The sequence below is a fragment of the Elgaria multicarinata genome, chromosome 8 (genome assembly GCF_023053635.1).
Source record: "Elgaria multicarinata webbii isolate HBS135686 ecotype San Diego chromosome 8, rElgMul1.1.pri, whole genome shotgun sequence".
In the NCBI taxonomy this organism is placed as follows: domain Eukaryota; kingdom Metazoa; phylum Chordata; class Lepidosauria; order Squamata; family Anguidae; genus Elgaria; species Elgaria multicarinata.
The window spans coordinates 90,987,312-91,008,113 of NC_086178.1; the positions used below are offsets into that span (position 1 = coordinate 90,987,312).

The following is a 20,802-nucleotide window of genomic DNA, read 5'->3' on the forward strand; positions in this document are numbered from 1 at the left end:
CACAGGTCCTAAGAAGCAGTACTACACTACACCCCGTCACGCTGTGCACCAATGTTAACCTCAAGGAGGAAAAACCAGTTGCCATTGCATTACTTTGGGGTTCATTCCCATGGAAAACAGCTGCTTTCTTATTGTTTTGGTTCATTATTCTGGGAGTACGTTTTTACTTAGCAGAGAGCAAGCCTCAGCTCAGTGGCTTCAGTTGACCAGGAGCTGTTGAGAGACTCTGGCTGCAAGCCAATGGCTCCAGCAGCTGTGAACAGGCAAGGACCAGCTTTTGGTTTGCAGCCAGATTTGCAAGATGGCCATTTGCAGGAGAGAATTGTTGATAGAGCCGCTCCCCCTGGAACCTACGGGTCTTGGGGCTCCTTCGGGGAATGGCCAAGGGTCAGCTCCTGGCAATGCCAGCCAAAGGAATCCAGCCAAGCTCCCCTAACATTGCTGTTGTCTTTGGATGTCCTGCTGACCAGGGTCACAATCCATGGCTCAATGGTCATGAGCATACACAGGGCTCCTGATCCCAGTGGGCAGGGATGGACAGTTGGTATCTGCTCCTGTGGATCTGGAAATGTGTTATCAAGATCTGTTGCAACTCAAACCTTGGAACGGCTTCACCTGAGCAGGGCAGTTGCATGTAGGTCAAGCTGCATGCTATCATAAAGAATATGCGTCAGACTTTGCATGCTGTCTTAAAGAAGAGAAGGGGTCATTATTCTTCAGTTCTGCTGAGATAACGAATGACCACAACTGGCAACTTGCTATGATGTGCATGCAACCACATGGTTTATTCATTGCCTGTATCACCGTATCTAGTGGCATGGAGAAATCTAGAGAAGCAGTAAAATTCTCCTCTTTACTTGGCAGAACAACACAGAGGCATGTGATAACTTTCTGCTTAGTACATGGTAGCAGTATGTGGTCACTGGCTTCCCACGATGTGCATGTAGCCATGTGATATGTTACCTTTTTGTAAAAAGATCAAATCCATCCCAGGACAAGAAGCAATCTGTGTAAGTCTAAAAGAAAATAGAACTAGTTTTTTCCACCAGTGTGTAAGAACAGTGCAGTAGTGGAAAGGGATCTGTTGGCCTCATTCCTTAGAGGCTCTGCAAAACAGATTGGACCAGGTTTGGATACAGAATGTTATTTATTTTTACAGGATTTATATACCGTCCCAAGTGGCACAGGCTGCAGGATTTTGTGGCATGTCTGAACATGAGCAAGGAAGCCTGTACGCCAGGATTCCTCTCCAGCTTGGTCTAGAAGCAAAACTGCCCTATGCAACGAGGAGAGGCAGGCTGCACGTGTATTTTAACAGTGCACTAGTGTGGCACCAATTCATACTTTCGGCTTCACTTGAGGCATACTTGCCAAGAGTATTGACTGTAGGTTGGATGGATGGTCTATGCAATCTCTTTTCGAGTTTGTGAGTACGAGGACAGCTGGCAACCCAAAGAAAACCTCCCTCCAATTTGAAGAATGTATAAGATACTGAAGGTGTTAAATGAAAAGGAGATCTGAATTATAAATCCCGTCCAACATATCGGCAAGATGGTAGATCTAACCAGTATCTTGATAGGATCTTCACAGAGTTGGTGCCTTAGAACGAATCTTTCAGATAGGAGGTTGAGGGGCCTCATGACCTTTTCTTTAGTTATGTTTAAAGCTACTGTTTACTTGCTTAAATAGAAACATTTTGGGCTGGAAGGAAGCCACACAATACATCTAGACTTCTCCACCTCTCTGTCTCATTCTACTACCCTGTCATGATCTCCTCTCCAAATGACGGTCTCACTTTTGTGCTTCCTCCTTGACTGTGTTCCCAATTCTGTCCTTTGTAGCTTTCTCTGCTTGTGTGTGTGTGTGTGTGTGTGTGTGTGTGTGTGTGTGCCTCCCACGCTGTTTATCCTCTCCTGGTTTCTCCAGAATTCCCACAAATACTATTATGTTTTTCCTCCTGTCAATCTTTCTGAGGCACCCCCGGTTTGACACATCCGGAATCTAATTTTGACCTCGAAAAAAAGAATTGTGGTTTGTCCACATATGAACTCGCGGCCATTCTCTGTTTTTACTCTCTCACTGTTTCACCAAACAACTTAGGAAATGATGGAATAGCTTGTGTTAACCTCTCAGCACTAACTTGTCCAGCAGCTAAAGAAGGCCTTGCTATTTGGGGTAGGAATAATATTACTTCTTTTGTCTCTCATTTCTGTATCTTTGCTCCTGCAGCAATCCCTGTGCAAACTGAATTATTATTATTATTATTATTATTATTATTATTATTATTATTATTATTTGTAAACCGCCCCATAGCCGAGGCTCTCTGGGCGGTTTACATAAGATAAAAACACTTAAAAACAATATACAATAAATAAATAAAAAATCACATAAACATACAACTTAAAACCACAAAAACATACCAAAATAAGCTCCAAAACAAACAAACAAGGCTCATCACTTAGCGATGGGCGTGCTCTCCTAGTTTTACTCCAGAAATATCTGAGGTAAACGGATTAATTTCCTGGACATAATTGGAACACCTGAAAAAACAATTTATCAGATTAATGAGAGTCAGATTGGACCCATAAACCCTGGCATGTAGCAATGGTAACTCCTAACACCAGGGTCTGGAAGCCTGAAACCCTGCAGTAGCGTTCATGCCACAAATGGGTCCCTCCTCACATCAATCCATGCTCTGAAGTAGCTTTATCAGTTTCCCGACTTTGGGTAGCAGACATAAAGTCAATGTATTGTAGCCCATTAGGATCATAGGTGTTCCTACTTGTTACTTTTGGAACATAAAATGTAATTACGTACAAGTTGGTTTGGCATAAAATTATTACGTTTAGTATATTAAAAATACAGTGTATTCTAACAATTATTACAAATTGAATTTACTTCTTTAAATTTTTAAATTTTATTTTTTTTTAGTAACAAATGGAGCTATAAGCTCCTGAACTGTAAGGAACCTCTTTGGTTTTGCCAGTTTATGAGGAACAAGCAAAAAAACATTTTTAAAAAACAGAAGAAACAATCAACATTAGTAACAAAAAGCAGACATAAAGCACCCATTCCCATTAAAAACAAAAAAAAAACAGGGGGGGGGAAGCAGGGGACACACACCAAGATTCAATGAATATGCATGAAATTTAATCAGACTTGTTTTCTGAGCTATAGCTATCACTATCAATTTCAGTCTCTGCTTCAATGGCAGTGCTGCCCCCTATGTAAAGGTGGAAGAAGCCTTGGGAAAACATGGGAGGGACAGAAGTGGAAGGTGACGATGTCTGGGCCCTCCGCCATTTAAAATTCCACGGACGCAGGGCAATTGCACGATAAAAGCCTCATCTGAAGAGATCGCTGGTCCCTGGCTGCTTTCCTTTCCCGTCTCCCCCCCCCCCCCTCTGAATTGCAAACAGTATCATGGCTTTATTTGTGATGCATGGGGGACAGAGAAAAGATTCCCCTTCCCTTGTTGTACGAATGTACCAGCATATCAGGGATCTCTATTGTTTCCAACTGTGCGCTCTCTGCAAACGACGTTTCACAGTGTCTGTGTCTCTGTGAATTAATCTCTATGCCATTTGGTCAGATGGACATACACAGAAGGGATTGGAATTTATGTGCATTCTTCACAGATTACAGCTGATTCATCAGCTCTTGCCACTTTGATGCACTATTTTGCTCTTTTCCCCCCTTTGCTGAAGTGAACTTAGCAACAACAAGAACAGAATGTTGTTCCTGGGTAAACCTAGGGTCCAGTTTTGGGGAGAATGGGAGAAATAGTAAACTTGGCCTAAACTCCCTTCCTAGGGGAATGGCTGCATTTCTTGGGCAGCTGGTGCAGAGAGATTGAAGTATGAACAACTCTTGCAAGTATTCCTAGGCTGCAATCCCTACGCACAGGGGGACTTACTTCTGGGTATACATGCGTAGGGTTGCACTGTTCAATTTCAGAAGCAATCAATAAAACAGTAGTCTATTTTACTTCATTTTGCACTGTACAGAGAATTCCCAGTACAAGGAGCTAATCTGGTATAGTGGAGAGAACAAGCAACATCCATTATCACTTCCTAGATTCTGTAGTTCCACATGCATCTCAAAATACATGTATGGGTAAAGCATGGCATATAGACTCACGTCTCAAGAGGCTGATGTTTGCCTTGGAAATAGGCTTCCACCTAAGGGAATTTCTTCTTCTTCTCTTTATTTGGGTCCATTCAAAAAGCAATGATCCCCTTCCACCAAAGCAGCTGTCGGAAGTGAACAGCCTGGTCTGGGATGGCTTGGTCATCCTGTGCCCCTCCAAATAAGGGACAGGGAATCACACAATGGTCCACCCTCCCGAGGAGATGAAGTCACGTTGAGGTCATGTTGAAGAAATGAGGGAGATCATCAGTTGCAGCTCCTTGCAATGTTTGACTGTGAGGTACAGGATCTTTCTTTCGTGTGTTCCTCTCTTCTCTCCCCCATCCCCCAGTTCTCTCTCAGGAGGCACCAAAGCTAACCCTTGAAAGCATCCTCCCCACCCCCTATTATTCCCAGGTGCAAAAGGTCCTTGAAGCCCTGGTTTCATTGGGTCTTTGGCTTCCGCTCTCTTTCATCTACAGGCAATCAAAACTTTCTGTGCTGCTGTTACCCAGGTACTATAACGTGAAGGTTTTGCCCAGGCAGCCGGCAATGTTTATTTGTGCCCCCCCCCCTCTCTTAATTTGGAAATCAAAGTTTTGTACATGATGTAGAGAAAATGAAATGGCCAGGAAAACTATTGACTGATAGAACTGTGTATTAGTTGGCTCTTGCAGATGGAAGACTCTTAAGACACCCCTGTGAGAGAGAGTGTCTGGCCCAATGAGCTTCATGGCTGAGGTGGTTGGTTTTGAACCTGATTCTCTCAGGTCCTTTTGTTTTTAAATTAGGCTGCTGAAACCAAGAATTCTTGGGGAGAAACTAGGAGTGGATGTTTGTGTGGAAGGACTGTGAACTCCATTCTGGCATGAAAGCAAATTCCTGGCAGCCATAGCTCAGTGTGATAGATCACCTGCTTTGCATGTAGACGGCTCAGGTTCGATCCCTGTGTTATGCTAAATGTGTGTTGGTTAACAAATTGGCAGCTCCCCTTTTGTTTAGGAAAATTGGCCTGTGCCCTGGCAAGACAGGTCCTGCATTTCCCCACTCCTGTTCCACATCATTAGTTGCAGCCTGTATTGTGATGCAAAGATACAGGTAAGGTCCCTTAATCATCAGGGAAGAGAGATCTATCTATCTATCTATCTATCTATCTATCTATCTACACATATATATGCAGCCACACATTTAGCTTAACATCTCAGCAGAGTATATAGAGGGGCTTCTTTTCAGTATTTTTCTACCTTATCTTCCTGGAGTCAAAGGTTTAGGGATGTATGCAAAGCTTAGGATGTATGTAACCACTACTAGAGTGTATTTTAGGCCTATAGAATGCTGTTTGCGTAGGGTGAATGGCTGTTAAGACAGCAACCATTTGTGTCTCACAGTACGCATGTACTGACAAATGGGAGTGTAACCATAGGTAGTAGTTGAAATTTAAAGGCCAAGAGAGAGGGAGTTGATCCCCTTGATGTAATTAAAAGTTTCCTCTTTTCCTTTTAGCCAAAGATACTGGGAGCCAGAGAACAAGCCTTCCCTGGCATCAGCCTCCCTCCCATTTCTCTCTCCCATAATTTTAAATGCTAGCTGTTGGATAGGCAAAATAACAAAATCCGCTTTTGCTCCCTCTCTCTCAGATGCTCTGATGATGCAGTAAGGGGTGGGTGGGGTTGACGGGAGAGTAATAAATTCTGCGAGCAAGAGCCTCCTTGAGCTTACAAAAAGATGGTTGTAGTGTGACTTTTCCAAAGGTAAAAGAGTGTTAATGTTCTCCCACCCAGACTCATTTTTTTCTTTTTTAGTTAAATGTCCTTAAGCAAATTCAAAGCCCCCACCCCTGCCCCCTGCTTTCTCCCGGCCCTCAAGGCTTTCATCTGAAAGCTAACTGAATATGTACTGTACATGAAGAAAAATCAATACTGAATGCTTCCCTTTAGTGAGGCGTAGACAGAAATGCCCTCTCCCAAGAGAAAGCCATCGTTAGCGAGCTTCCTCTAATGGCAGCTTTCAAAGAATAACATCTTAGTACAGGGGCTTTTATGAAAACTAGCTGGTCCCTCCATCAGGATGCATACATTTCATCTGGGCATCAGGAGCTCCAAAACAAACTGCTAGCCATGGGTTGAATGCTTCCTCCAGAGAGGAGAAGTGCGGGAGGGAAAACGAGCACTATTCCTTAAATACCTATGCCTGTAATATCAGGCTCTGAGCAACATCGAGAAGAGAGTAATTCTGGAGTTCTAAACCTGTCTGCCTATAGAGAAAGGGATGTCTCATTGCGGGGGGAATGTGCTGGGTATATCCTGCCTCTTCAGCTTTGTTTTAAAAACACAAACACTAGTGCAAGGCAAGGTCAATAAAAAGGGCTTTTGCTGCCACTCAATGCTGCCAACAGTCTTCTAGTCTGTGGATCAGCAACTGGCAGCATCTAAGCCAAATCTGGCCCACTCTGGATTATCATGAAGACCCCCACTTGCCAAACAGTAGGTCAGAGGAGTGTGTGGAGGGAGCAACAGCAGCCTTGGCCATGAGATTAGTTGGGTTAGTTGAACATGGGAAGCTGCCACACACCAGGCCAGGGTATTAGTCCACGTGGCCCTGTATTGCCAACTCTAGTGTGCAATGGCTCTCCAGGTTCTTTTCCATCCCCTGCTACTTGAGTTCACTTTTGCCGAGAGATGCCAGGGCACTCTGGATTCCATGCATGAACAGGCTGAGCTACAGGCATCCTCAAAGTGGAGATGGTGTACATACTGCAGTCCATGAAGGAAAAGGTCAGGTTTGACAAAGGACTAGTTGAGGATTTGCAAAACGTGGGCTTGTCGACTTCTGCCACATTTCAGACATTCAGAAGACACCTTAAACCATGGCTTTAACCATGGAGGTTAAGCCAGAAAACCAGGCTGTGTTCAGAAGACACAAACCATGACTTTAACCATGGTGAATAAAGCAAAAAGCCTTATTCACCATGGTTAAAGCTGGGGTTTAAGGTATCTTCTGAACATGGCCTGGCTTTCTGGTTTAACCACCATGGTCTAAGGTGTCTTCTGAATGGGCCCAGTCACTACTGCAGCAAACCAGTAGTCCATGAAAGCAGCCGTCACACACTTTGTGAGCCAGGGTGCAGGCGCATGCCTTGGAACGATCCTTAGAGTGGACTTTACTGGAAATGTAGCTCTGGCGGTGGAACAGCACAACAGAAGTTCTGCTATTCAGAATAACTATTTGGCAATGGGAGAAGGTGAAACTGTGCAGACAGAGGAAAGGCAGCATTGGGGGTGGGGGTGGGTGGGGGTCATTTTATCTGTGCCCTTGAGATTAGCCTCTCTCCCTCTCTTGTTTGTGTAAGCTATAAGTAGGGAGTCGCTGGCTGGCGTGTGATGGGAAAACCTCGGCTCCTCTCTGTCTCAATTAGCTTTGCTAATTCGTATTGGCATGTTTGATCTCCTCGGTGAGAGATGAAAGGGGCATCTGCCAACTGTGGTTATGATCAGAGCTTGGCCCTTCTCGACGGAAGGATTTGCTGGAAAACGACATTCATCCAGTGGTGCAGCAGCCGGGGTGGGGTGGAGGGAGCTGGAGGGGAAATGAGCGAGAAACATGCCTGGTGTCCCATCCAGGTCAACGATGTTCAACATGGAGGGGGCGAGTCGGGGGAGAAAGAATGTTATCTGCACAAGCTCACCCTGCACTTGATTTGAAGACCAAGCGGAAGCTGGAATGTGCTCTGTGGCTGAGCGAAGACTGAGAGAGTAGGAGTCGAGGACAGCTCTTCGTTTGTTTCCTGGCTTTCATTGCCCCATAGGTGGGGGCTTGGAAGGGAAGCTGAGCTTTCAGGCTGGCTCTTGCCTTGAGCAAGTTTCTTTGCATCATTGGCACTATGTCACTCCATCTCTGGTAAGCCCCAACGAGTCCGTCACACCATAAAACAGACCGAACAAGCGTGGAGCAACCATTTTTCCAACAGCTTGGTATGATAGTATTTGGTTACTGCATTGTCCAAAGCGAGTGGAAGTCCTGGGCAGTGTCCAGTGCTGCCACAGCTCTAGGGGGAAGGACTGCTAGGGCAACCCAGGAAACTCAGCAAAACTACTGCTTCTGGAGTGGTAGTTTTGGTGAGTTTCTTGGGTTGCTCTAGCCAACGCTCGTTTCCTGTTGCACTAGTGGTTGTTCCCGCTAGCACAACTTGTTTAGAGCTGGTGGATCAGCAGCAACGGATACTGCTTCATGTTGCTCCTACAGCCTTTTTTTTGGGACACATCTGAAAGATGGCCCAGCTGGGGCCATTGGGTAGTTGCTGGAGACAGGGTCCAGTGGGGGTGGGGAACAGCAAGGATTTGGAACCTGAAGTGTAGAGCGCGATCTCCCTCCGTAGGAAATTTGCTGCCCTTCTCTGCTGCGCTGAGGGAGGCTCTCTTTGTCACAGTGCAGCAGTATCTGATTCACACTGCACTGTATCTGATCAGAGAAGAGAGCTTTTCTCTGCTGCCCTGTGAAAGTTGGGTTCTTTGTCACGGTATGGCAAGAAAAAGCTTTTACCTTTCAGTCAGGTGCTTTTTCTTGTCTGGGGAAGAAGCTGGTGGGCTAGATGAGAAATCCGGCCCATGCCTGCTCCAGAGAATACCAGCTATGTGCACAGTGTTTGACTTTATGCCTTGACCTTTCTACATTCCAATTTCACCCTTGACTAAGTGGAGCAACATAAGTGGTCGTAATAAATAAGAACAGTTAGTAAGTGAGGATAGGTAAGAAACGAATGATGTCTGAGGCCAGCGAAAATAATTTCTGCAACGAGGTTGAGCCTATTGCACGTTGGAATCCACTCAAAGGAGCATTATATGTTTATATTTTTTAGGAAGCTTGATATGGAAAAGCCCCCCTTTTTTTTATTCCGCAGAATGAATCATTTTTCATTACAGAGTGATAGATGGTATCTCCTTGCATATGTTTTGTACTGGTCAGAGACCTGCTCTGGCAGCTTGCTTTTGAAGGTTTGATTGATGGAGTGGCCATGAATGAAAGTTTCAGGGAAATTTTGTGGATTATGTCTTTTTGAATGCTTGGGTAGGAAGTACTGGCTTAAGCACAAGTTTGGAGAGGAACATAAACAAGCAGATGTTTGTCTAATCCATTGCAACATAACAAGATGAAACATACTCTGTAGTAGTCTCTAGGCTCCCCTCTTGCACATATTTGATGTGGTTCAAGGAGATATAACAGATGTTCCAGGAAAACTTTCTTAAAACCAATCATCCTTTCCCTCACTCTTCTTGATACTGGCTCATTTGTATGCATTTTGTATTTATATTTATTGTGAAACAAATCCATGAATGTATGTCATAGGTCAGTCCTTCCCAAGCTGGATGTTTTGGATTACAACTCCCATCAACCACAATCAGTATGGCCAGTGGTCAGGAATGATGGGAGCAGTAGTTCAAAACATCTGGAGGGCACCAGATGGGAAGGCGGTTATAGGTAATGATAGTGGACAACCAGCAATTTAATTTTTGAATGTTCCTACTATTTCAAGAGATCATTCATCACTGTCTGTGTTCACACACAATGGTAAGCCATGTTTCTGGGGATTCTGCCATAGCGTCTTGTTGCACCCTCTATAAACCGGGATTGTAAACCAGGGTTTGTTCTTGATCTACACATCCTGGCTTGTTTGGGAGCAACGAGGCAGGATCCAGGGTTACGATGACATGTTAAACGTTTGCTCAGTGTACTGTTATTTGCTAAAGTATAATGAAAGTATTTCTTTTTCCTTTTTTTTTAAAAAAAAGTTCCTGGTTTCTTTAGCCATTCACACTAGTAGGAGGAGCCAAGCTGGAGGGAATGGGCCGCATGCACTAGCATGAAAAGAAAGTGGGGGTGGAGAGATTGGCAGCTTATTGTTCAAGATGTGCTGCAGCCATTCTGTAGTGTCCCTGTGGGCGATACAGAATCCTGCTAATGAAAAGACCGCTGACCATTATCCTGCTTCCAGAGGCATGGGTGAATGTGCCGTAGATGCAGGCGTCAACAACAACAACTTCTCTCAACGGATTCCTAGCAGGAGCTGGGCCATGGCCTGATTTGCAGCCATAGCAAAAGGGAGACGTGATAGCACTCTTCAAATATTTGAAAGGTTGTCACACAGAGGAGGGCCAGGATCTCTTCTCGATCCTCCCAGAGTGCAGGACACGGAATACTGGGCTCAAGTTACAGGAAGCCAGATTCCAGCTGGACATCAGGAAAAACTTCTTGACTGTTAGAGCAGTATGACAATGGAAGCGGTTACCTGGGGAGGTTGTGGGCTCTCCTGCACTAAAGGCATTCAAGAGGCAGCTGGACAGCCATCTGTCAAGGATGTTTTAAGGTAGATAACTGCAATGAGCGGGGGGTGGGTGGGTTTGGACTCGTTGGCCTTGTAGGCCCCTTCCAACTCTACTATTCTATGATTCAATTCATGCACTGTGTTTACATCCTATCATCTTCCTCCCCACCCACTTCTTTTGGGGGTGGGCCGGGGCCAGGGCAGAGCTTTGAAAGAGGAGGCTGAGGAAGTTTCTTGGAAAGCACAAGGTTGCTTCTGGGAGAGAGGGATGAAAAAGAGCCTTTGGTGCTTTGAGTGCCGTCTGCTGCCTCCTTTGCTTTTTCGGAAGCTTTTTCCTCTCCTTTTCAAAAACAAGGCAACATTGTAACTTTTGCCGGCATGTGCCAAAACTAACAAAACCTTGCAAACGCTAACACAAACAGCTGAGGAGTGGCGTATAAAAGGGTTAATCACCAGATATAGAGACGTGAGAAGGGCTTCATCACATTAACCCTGATATAAGTACACAAGTTTTGGGTTAGGTTATGTCTGCATCAAATCTTTTATAGCTCCTCTGGAGCGAAGGTTTGAAAGGAGGTGGAGGAAGGAAGGGGGCTGATGAAGCGAAAGGTAGGGAAGGGGATACAGCCCGCTAAAGGTGCGCTAAAGGCACAGCATTGCAACAAGGCCCCTAGGGTACAGGAATACCCGGGTTGTGCTGATGCTTGGATACCCGATGGGTGCAGCAGGGAGGTCTCCAGCGGCAGCGCAGTCCATGCAGGGTCATTGAGGGGTGGAGGAGAAATGTATCTGTGGGGTTGCAACTCTGGATGGGTTCAACCATGCACAGACAAATGTGAGTCTGTGGGCATTCTGATATGGTAGTAGGGATGATATGCCAACCCAGGGTAGTTTGGTTCTCTGCATAGCTTTGCCGGACAGCAGTTGCAAGCAAGTGGACCTGAAAAGGGGAGATAAAACAAAGGGGTGGAGTTGGGGGGTGGCGAAACAGCAATGGCTGGGAAGGAACGGGGGATGAAATACTCGTTTTTTTACACGATACCCTATATTTTGGAAGGAGGCACCAGCCCCCCAGGAACAGAACCCAGGATGAAGTGTAAGTTGCCTGAATTGCTCTTGTAGCAAGCAGCTGATACACTGGCACATCGAAGTGTGTACATGGCCAGTGCCTGGATAGTGTGATGGCTAGCGTTCGAAGGAAAATTTAGCTGGGTTCTTCAGCAGGCCCATAATTATCTATCTGTCTGTCTGTCTGTCTGTCTGTCTGTCTGTCTGTCTGTCTGTCTGTCTGTCTGTCTGTCTGTCTGTCTGTCTGTCTATCTATCTATCTATCTATCTATCTATCTATCTATCTATCTATCTATCTATCTATCTATCTATCCATCCATCCATCCATCCATCCATCCATCCATCCATCCATCCATCCATCCTGATCCCTGCAAGTGGGTTGGATTATGAATTTTGTGAACCGCCCAGAGAGCTTCAGCTATTGGGCAGTATAGAAATGCAATAAATAAATAAATTCACAACATGTCTGGCTGGGAGTTGTAGTGCAACACATCTGGAGGGCCCTGGATTTGGGGAGGCTGCTCTGGAGTGTCGCGAGGAACCAGGGCTGCCTCACTGTTCCATTTTCAGCACGCTTGACTATTTTTTTAGGCGGTGCTCTCCTAGAATAAAGCATGAGGTTCATCATTGCTGCAGGGTGAGGGCCTGGGCTCAGCACCACAAGCTGCCCTCTCTACTTAGAAGGATTGAAAGACCATATTCCTCCCTCCCCTTTCCCCCTTCTTTCAGGTGGCAGCAAAGGCTGGAGTCTACGAGATCCTGAACCACCTGGGTTTTGCTGAATTTGAGAACCTAGAGGACAAACCGCTCTCCCGGCTTCGCTACCGCTGGCAGGAGCAAACCCGTAGCTCCCTGCCGTTCCGGGGAGAGTTCATTTAGGAGCCGGCCTTACGAAGGGCCATGAGGATTCCAACATTTCTCCAGATGTGGCCGAATCATGCTCTCTCTCTCTCTCTCTCTCCCCTTTTCTGAATGAATATTTGATTTTGTGGTGTAGGTGTGTGTGTTTTTAAAAATGTGCATGTATATATATGAAGAAATGTGCCTTAAGGAAGAACTGTACTTACAACAAGAAGAGAAAGTTACACTACCTTGGAGCCATTTTTATAGGGGGGAGGGTGTCTTTCAGACACAATAAAATAAATTAAAATGAATTTAGATGGGTGTCAATGCAAATGCTGTGTATTTGCCTGAAATTCCCAGAACGTTTTTTAACACACTACAAATGGATGCTTTTTCAAAGAATTTTTCTTGGACTTGTGCACTGCCCAGTGTATAGTTGTATATTATGTATTTTCAGATGCAGGAAATGCATGTGTGGTATTTGCTCTGCAGAAAGCATTTAGTAGACAACTCAGGATGGTTTAATTATTGCATACGCTTGAATCTTGTACTGTTTTATTATGAAGATTCCAATTTATATTTATGATGCACTGTTAAAATGAGCTGGGAGCCACTATTGTTAGCTTATTTGCCCAGAATGAGCCAAGAATGGGGAGACATCTGTCTTGGTTTCCCTATGTGGATGTCTCCCATTGAACATCCATGTGAATGCTGTGATGGGGGAAATTCCGGAAGTGCCTGGGGCTGCATGGATGAGGGCAGCGGAAAGCTGCTGTGCTCACATTTGTTCCCATCTCAGTCTGGGTGCTCCCTTATGTACTTAATATGTGTGTACAGCCAAGCACTTTTGTGTACATGCTGGTGCTCTTCAGATTTCCTGTCCTGACTGCCAAGCTTCCTGTTGCACTAGGGACTAGTCCAGATGCAGCAGCACAAAAACTGAAGTGGAATTTGAGGATTTGGTACACTCCTGCGCATGGAGTGGGTGTTCTTGAGATCCTCTCCGTATAATTCAAAGTGTGATAATGGCCAAATGGTCCCCATCGTATAGGTAGATGGAGGGAATGTCCTCTGTTCTAGAACCAGGGTTCTCCATAGAACACAACAGAGATCCCTTCTATCAAAAGGCCTTATTGCATTCTACAGAACATTCTTTAAAAAATTCCAAGTTCTTTGCCCAAGGCAAGCGAAATTCTCCGTCAAGGAAAGCAGAATTGTACAATTGTCTAAGCAAATGTATATACCTTCTCTTTGTTTGCATATTTTATGAAGTCCTTGCGAGCCCTGAGGAAGGGCAAGTAGCTATAATAAAAATTATTCAACCACCTCTCAGAAGATTTTGCCCATATGCTTCCAAGCACATTTTTGTAACCATACAATCTAGAAACTTGCCTTTTAAAAAACAAAAACAAAAAATGAAGTAGAAATTCCCAAGAGGCTAAATTCTGCATCCAATGCATTTTTCTCGTACTCAATCCTGCACTTACCCTCATACCTTTTTTTTTTAAAAAAAATAGTCAATATATTCCTATTGCTTTTTAACGCCTATATAATATCATCTGTGCTAGAAATTGGATGAGGCAGATCAGAAACTAAAACAGGGACTTAGGGGGTTGGATAATTAAAGAAGTATTTCCATGGCTGTAGGCATACAAAAATAAATGGGAAGAAAGAATAAAAAACATGGATTTACATCACAGAAAGGACAAGGGATAGTGGTCATCAAGGCCCACAACCAATAGTGTAAATAAATGTAAAATATTGGGGTTCCCTTTCTACTTTGGGACAGGGCCTGTTCCAGCTACACATTCTGAATACCAAGGTTGTCCATCTGCCAAGTATCTTGTTCTGAGAAGGAAGTGGTGCAGTTCTTTTTCTCAAATCTGGTGTAGAATGTTATTGTTCCCGGCGGGATTTTTTTTAGTGTTTGAATAATTTGCAGGTGATACACTGCATAGTAGATGTAAGTCTATTATCTAACCCACAGTTTGTATTAGCCGATCCTAATGCAATCACCCCAAAGCAGAAATTCTAACTCCGGTAGACACTTGTGAACTGTTGAAACTCATTTTTTATTTGGGAATTGAAGGAAGCTGCTCTACCACTTTTGTTTAAAAGATACATTCCTTTGCAAGATTGTATTGCAAAATGGATTTTTGATTCACTCTCCTGTTTCTCCAGTCACCTGAAGCTGTAGTGCTTTGCAACGCTACTGTACAAATGGTATAACACCATTTAATTTCCCTTTCTTGATTTTTGGTTCTGCAATATTCCACAAGTTTTTGCGGATGCTTCCTCTTTACCCCAACAGAAAATCGTGTGTTCAGCAGAATGAGTGCAGAAGACTTCTAAATGCACACAGTGCTTTAAAAGCTGCCCCTTTGACATCCCCCCAATGGTACTGGACTGTTTGTGCATATGTTACTAATTCACAGTTGGCCTGTGGTTCATGGGAGCAGGTTCAACAGTGTATAATTTCAAGAAAAAGTCTTGCTCTGTGAGGTGTTGTTACACTATACTGTGTTGACAAATTGTGATGCAAAAACAACACAGCCTTGGAAGAGGGTAATCTAGGATGAACTTGCAGAAGGCAATGTGTGCGTTTGTGTACAACGTGTGTATGTGTGAAGGGTGTTAATCAAATCTGCAAACACACAGCTTCCCTTGAGAACTTTTGTTTTGTGGGGAATAAAGGAAGAGGCCAGGAGGATGCCCATGACGCATGAGGAATAAATTAAACAAAAGAGGAGATTATAAACCTACCAGACAATGGTTCTTTTGTGGAGTAAATACCCACTTCCCCTCTAGTCATGCCCCTGTCACTCAACAGAAATCTTTGGAAATCTTGCTCCATAGTTGAAGGATGCCTCCCTGTGCAATTAATTAAGCCTTAATTGCTTCCGAAGTCCACTCTTTTGATCTTATCATTGTAAAGGGGAAGCTCAGGTGACATCGTTCCTTATTCACCTTGCATCAGGTAGCTTTTTTTTAAATTATTTTTTTTATTTTTTCGCAAACATACCTGACATAAAAGCATTGCATAAAAACATTACATCCAAGGAAAAAGGAAAAAAGGAAAATGGGAAAAAATACACACACACAAAGGTTCAGTTGTATTTTCGGCTCTCTACATATTCCAAATGTGAATTATATTCTTTCCTTGTTTGATACATTTAACACAATAATCAAATTCTTTTCTTTCTTCTAAGTTAACTATATCTCATACACTGAATCCACAGACAAATACATCATTTTTCTGTTTCTTGCAAAAATTCTATCAGAGGTTTCCATTCAGATATGAATGTGGCTGTTGATTTATCTCTCATTATCATTGTAAGTTTTGCCATCTGTGCCAGCTCCAATATCTTCAATAGGCATTCTTCCATTGTTGCCGTTGCTTCATTTTTCCACTTCTGTGCGTATAGTAGTCTTGCTGCCGTTGTTATGTATAAAAATAAAGTTCCCCCCTTCTCTTTCAGTTGCCTATCCATTAGTCCCAATAGAAAGGCTTCTGGTTTACAAATTGGTCTTTAATATTTTTTGAATTAAAGAATGTATATGTGTCCAGAAAGCCTTAGCTTTTTACAAGTCCACCAGAGATGATAAAAAGTTCCTTCCTCACATTTCGTTTTTTAAGTGAAAGTTTTTTTAAAAAATTTAACAGCACCTACACAGACATCACATATAATACATACGAACAAAGGTATACATAGAACAACTACAATTGCACTAAAAACATTTAAGGGTAAGGTTAAAGTACATTTTTTTAGCCTTCTTCATGCCAAAAATGCCCACTAATTTCTTAATTACCATTTATATATCAATCACATTTCCAACATTTGCCAGCTTTGTAGGTGACATATGCCATCTATACACCATCTTATAAAATTTTTCTTTAAGTCTTGAACATAATGTAAATTTCAAACCCTTGCCCCACATATACTCCAACTGTTCCATTAAAACGTTATATCCAAAGTTTTGAGCCCATTTTATCATACACTGCATCAGGTAGTTTTAATAAGCCTTATTTAGTGACCTGGTTCACATTTAATGTGACGCCAGTGTGGTGAGTTTCCTTGTCAGCTTATTGTTGCAGAGGCCACCATTTTGAATATTTGGGCCATGGTGGGGGCATGCGATAGCTTCTCGTTACTTGCGAGCCTTGTTGGGATGGCTGACAAGCCACCCAGAACCCATGGGCTGTTTTAGGTTTGTGGGTGGCTTGTCAACCAACCTAGATGTAATGAGAAGCTGCAGCACTGCCTCCCCCCACTGGACCCCAAATATTTAAAACCGCAATGGTCATCACCACAACAGGGAGTGCCATGGTGAAATTCAACTCAGGTGGTTTCTCATTCTGTGCAAACCAGGTCCTTGAGTTTTTTGCTTCCTCATCCAATTATTTTATTTCAGCATTAAAATACAATTACCATTCAACCACCAGTTCCAGGTGTGAAAGGAGAGGATTATAAATGAAAACAAAATTAGATTATGCTACATACTTAAAATTTCAGTGTAAAATATCATCTCTGTTAGCGATCTTACAAAACAATCCTATTTAATAAAGTGACAATGTTCTTCTCATATGGAGGTCTACTACATTTCTCCATTCTAGACTAATGAAACCTGTTGCCACGGCATGTCACCCAGCTTTCCGTAGGTGTTTCAGATTCACTCGACTGCTAGCAGCAACTACACTCAAATATTCTAGGAACAGGATTCCCAATGCTTTGCTACAGCACCCATGAATGTTCTCAGCAATAGAGGGAATGCGCAACCAGGGGAGGTCTGGCGGCCATTTTGGCTGCTCAGACAACCTCCCCCACCCTGCAGGCATGTGTAGCTGATGATCAGGGATGATGGGAGTTGTAGGCCAAAACATCTGGAAGGCATCATGTTGGGGAAGGCTGCTCTAAATGCTAAGCATTTTATTCCCTGCCTTGTACCAGACTAGATCAGAGTTGGGGGAAATGAGCCAGTGGAAAAGAAGGGAAATGACTCTTAATGTGACCATGAACCACCCAGTTCTGGAGACGTGGTGCAGGGCCCAGTGAGATTAGGTGACACACACACACACACACACACACACACACACACACACACAGAGAGAGAGAGAGAGAGAGAGAGAGAATCTAGCCAATGAAATATTCATATCAAATGAAAACACAAAACCGCTTGTTCCTTTCCACATAACACCAAGCTGTTTATAATATATAGACATGAGTTGGCTAGAGGAAATCCATTTAAAAACGACACCCTCCAAATGGATGGACGGGATCAGCAGTGTGCCTGCAGAGCCTCCCATCTCTTTGGGAGGACGGCTTATCACTTGCATCTGTCAGGAAGTGACTTCTCCTCACGCCAAATGTCCCACTCCTAGGCAAGAAGCGAATACAAATGGTGAGCTCAAGTTTGACTCTGGGCAAAAGGGGAGGAGGACACGCTTGATTTCTTCTTAGCAAACGTTGGCGTGTGTGGTTTTTCCCTCTTCAGTAGTGGAACTTTGGGTGAAACGCTCCAGAAATGTTTCCTCTGCTGTGATGATGGATCACCCATCTCAAATGTGCCAGCAGGCTCTCTGCTGACCATGGAAAATGTCTTTAGCAAGAATGATGCCTGAGTTAGCAGCATGCCCAGAGACCCATGTAGATGAAAGAGCTGCAGCCACATGGGAGAAATGGAGGGGTAGGATGTGTGTGGAAAATTCACTTGTGGCGAAACAATTGATTATTAATAATAGAAACATTATTTAAATTGGAGATAGGCAACTTGCACCCTCCCATCAACCCCCACCATGGGCTATCTGGGGAGTTCTAGGCCAAAACATTTGCAGGGCCACAAGCTGCCCACCTCAGATTTAATTTTTAATGTTTAAAGCAGTTGGTGTTTGTATTGGGTTGGATCCAGACTTGAGTTAGTCACGCTTTAATCCCACTGAATTTGTGATGACTAACCTTTCCGCCTAGTCTTGAGGCATTTGGAAGACTATTAAATGTATTATTTATTTATTTATTACATTTATATACCGCCCCATAGCTGAAGTTCTCTGGACGGTTTACAAAAGTTAAAAACAGTGAACATTAAAAAGTATACAAAATTTAAAACCATCAAAAACATAAACAGTATAAAAACAATGGCATCCATTTAAAAAACAACAGTTCTGGGGGCCGTTAAAAAGCAAACAAACTTAGCATTGTTAAATGCTGTTAAATGCCTGGGAGAAAAGTCTTGACCTGGCGCCGAAAAGATAACAACGTTGGCGCCAGGCAAGCCTCATTGGGGAGATTATGGCAATAGCGGCTGGTGGTTCCGATGTCTGTGGGGCAGTGAATCCACTCTGGGTTTTAGTCAAAACTAGTCAGGACTCTAAAGGAGCTATTCAAGGTTCTGACCAAAACCCAGAGTGGATTCACTGCCTCAGTGACAGAGTCACTAGCCTTTACTGCTTATGGCATAAGATGCATGGTTAATGCTAAACTAGCAAGACATATAGTTGGGGGGAGCTGTGTATGGAAAGCAGCGAGGTCAGAAGAGAATGAAAAGAAAGCAGAACAGGGCTGTGCCAAATAAGACAGGAAAGCAAAATAGTTATAGTAGCTGTTAGCAAGGCACAAATATCCTTGCGTGTTAAGTTAGTTAATAGATGTAGTGTGATAAAAATCCAGAATCTGAAGCAGATGAGCATGATTAATTTAGGCTCCAATCCTATGGCTCCTAAGCCTCATTGACCCCAGTGGGACTTACTTCTGAGTTGGCACATTTAGTGTGGCTCCAACCTGCAGTGCTTTTCCTACATGCTCAAATTGCTATGGTTATTTTTTTAAAAAAGTGGTTGAAACAAAAACAATTGCTAAGGTGGCCAGTATAATTATCCCCATAGTGCAGATGGGAGGGTTGAGGTCAGAAAAAAAGGCTTGACAAATGCAACTTTTGAGGCTTAGAACTAGGGCTGTACTGAATATTCTCCCATTTCTGTGTTTGGGCTGAAACGAAGTACTGTTAAGTTAGGCAAAAGTTCTCTCTCTCTCAGCGCTGCCATTGTTCCTCCTATCGGCTTCTGGATTAGTCCCAATCAATCAGGGAACATGTAGCAAACGGGATGACATGACACTACATAGCCAATCAGATTTGGCCAAGTGTCAGTGTCACAGGGCAGTGCTGCCTGCATAAGTGAACACCCAACAAATTGCTGAAAGGGGGAGACTGATGATGGTGGCGGCAGGTGACACTTCCAAAAAGCAATGGATACTAATCATGGGCAAACTTCTCCCAAGTGAATTCATTGCTTACTCAGAAAGCAATGAATTTGTCTATGTGAGCTTGGATGAGAGTTCTTCTTTCGTACAAAATCTCATTCTGAACTTAATAGGGAATTCAATCTAGGTTCGCTTTAAAATGAGCATTATACGAACAAACGAGTTTTGACCAATGAGCCAACCAGCATCACTAGTCAAAACCAGTCTGGGTTTCTCAGTGGTATTGGAAAGGCCCTGTATCAATGCTCTGAATTTCTCCCTTCTTTACTTTGCATGTCCCTGGGCTCAACCAGCCATTCCTGAGCCCTCAAATCAATAGACTCCTGCGTCCAAACTATATCCTTGGAGCTTAGCACCAGCCTTGTCATGAAAGGAATTGTTCTCGTTGTCATTGCCTTCATAAACTGCTTTTTCAAAGCTCCAACCACTCGTCTGTCTTAACTTCTTAATACATGATGTGGCACTTGGGAGGTTGTCAAGGGCTGGATGTTACAATACTCACCATAGGGAACCGTTGAGGCATATGGTGAAAGGGAAGGTTTTCAAACAGCAAATAGACAGGAACTCTGTTTCAAAAATACACGGCACAGCATGTTACAGCAGAAGCATGGCTTGGCGTTTATCCTGTGAAATTGCATTTCAGTCTTTTGGAGTGGGGGAAGCATCTCTCCCTTCTCACAAATCAGGAATGGAGCTGGCAATGGACAAGCGAGGCTGACCTTAACTTGCAGGAATCCTAGAAAGATGATAAGGTCAGTTTCTCTCCCTTCCTGTGATTCAGACCACATGCGATCATTGCTTAAGGGCACCTGTATTTCTGGCCAACTCACTGGCTTTGTACGGAGAGTGAATAAAGTTATAAACAATTGTATTGGTCGATATAGTCGACATGATCTCCAAAGGCATGAGCTTCTTTGCTTTAAAACAGGTGATTGTGTTGATTGTCACCTTGAGGTATCTTATATAAGAATACAGTAGTGTAAGGCTTATCACTAGAGCTCTACCAGAGTGATTTTGTTCATTTTTGTTTTAAACTGAAGCTTGAGTAGTATAGATGTGCAGAAAATTTTGAAACTTCGAGAAAGTTCAAAGCTTGAGCTTTCAGCAGATTGGGAAAGGAGAGGGATGAGGCAAGGGGGAGGTTAATATATATATATATATATATTATATATATATATATATATATAT

The 20,802-nt window shown here is 43.5% G+C and overlaps 1 protein-coding gene across 2 annotated transcripts in view; it reads left to right on the plus strand.

Annotated features, from left to right (window-relative positions):
- PALD1 (phosphatase domain containing paladin 1) overlaps window positions 1-13,680 on the plus strand; it is a 130,116-nt gene extending 116,436 nt beyond the window's left edge. For both annotated transcript variants that reach the window (XM_063132999.1, XM_063133000.1), the window contains exon 20: window positions 12,245-13,680. In XM_063132999.1, coding sequence (XP_062989069.1) covers window positions 12,245-12,394 — 150 coding nt within the window. In that variant the 3' untranslated portion in view covers window positions 12,395-13,680. The remainder of the gene's footprint in view (window positions 1-12,244) is intronic.
- Window positions 13,681-20,802: the final 7,122 nt, after the last annotated feature.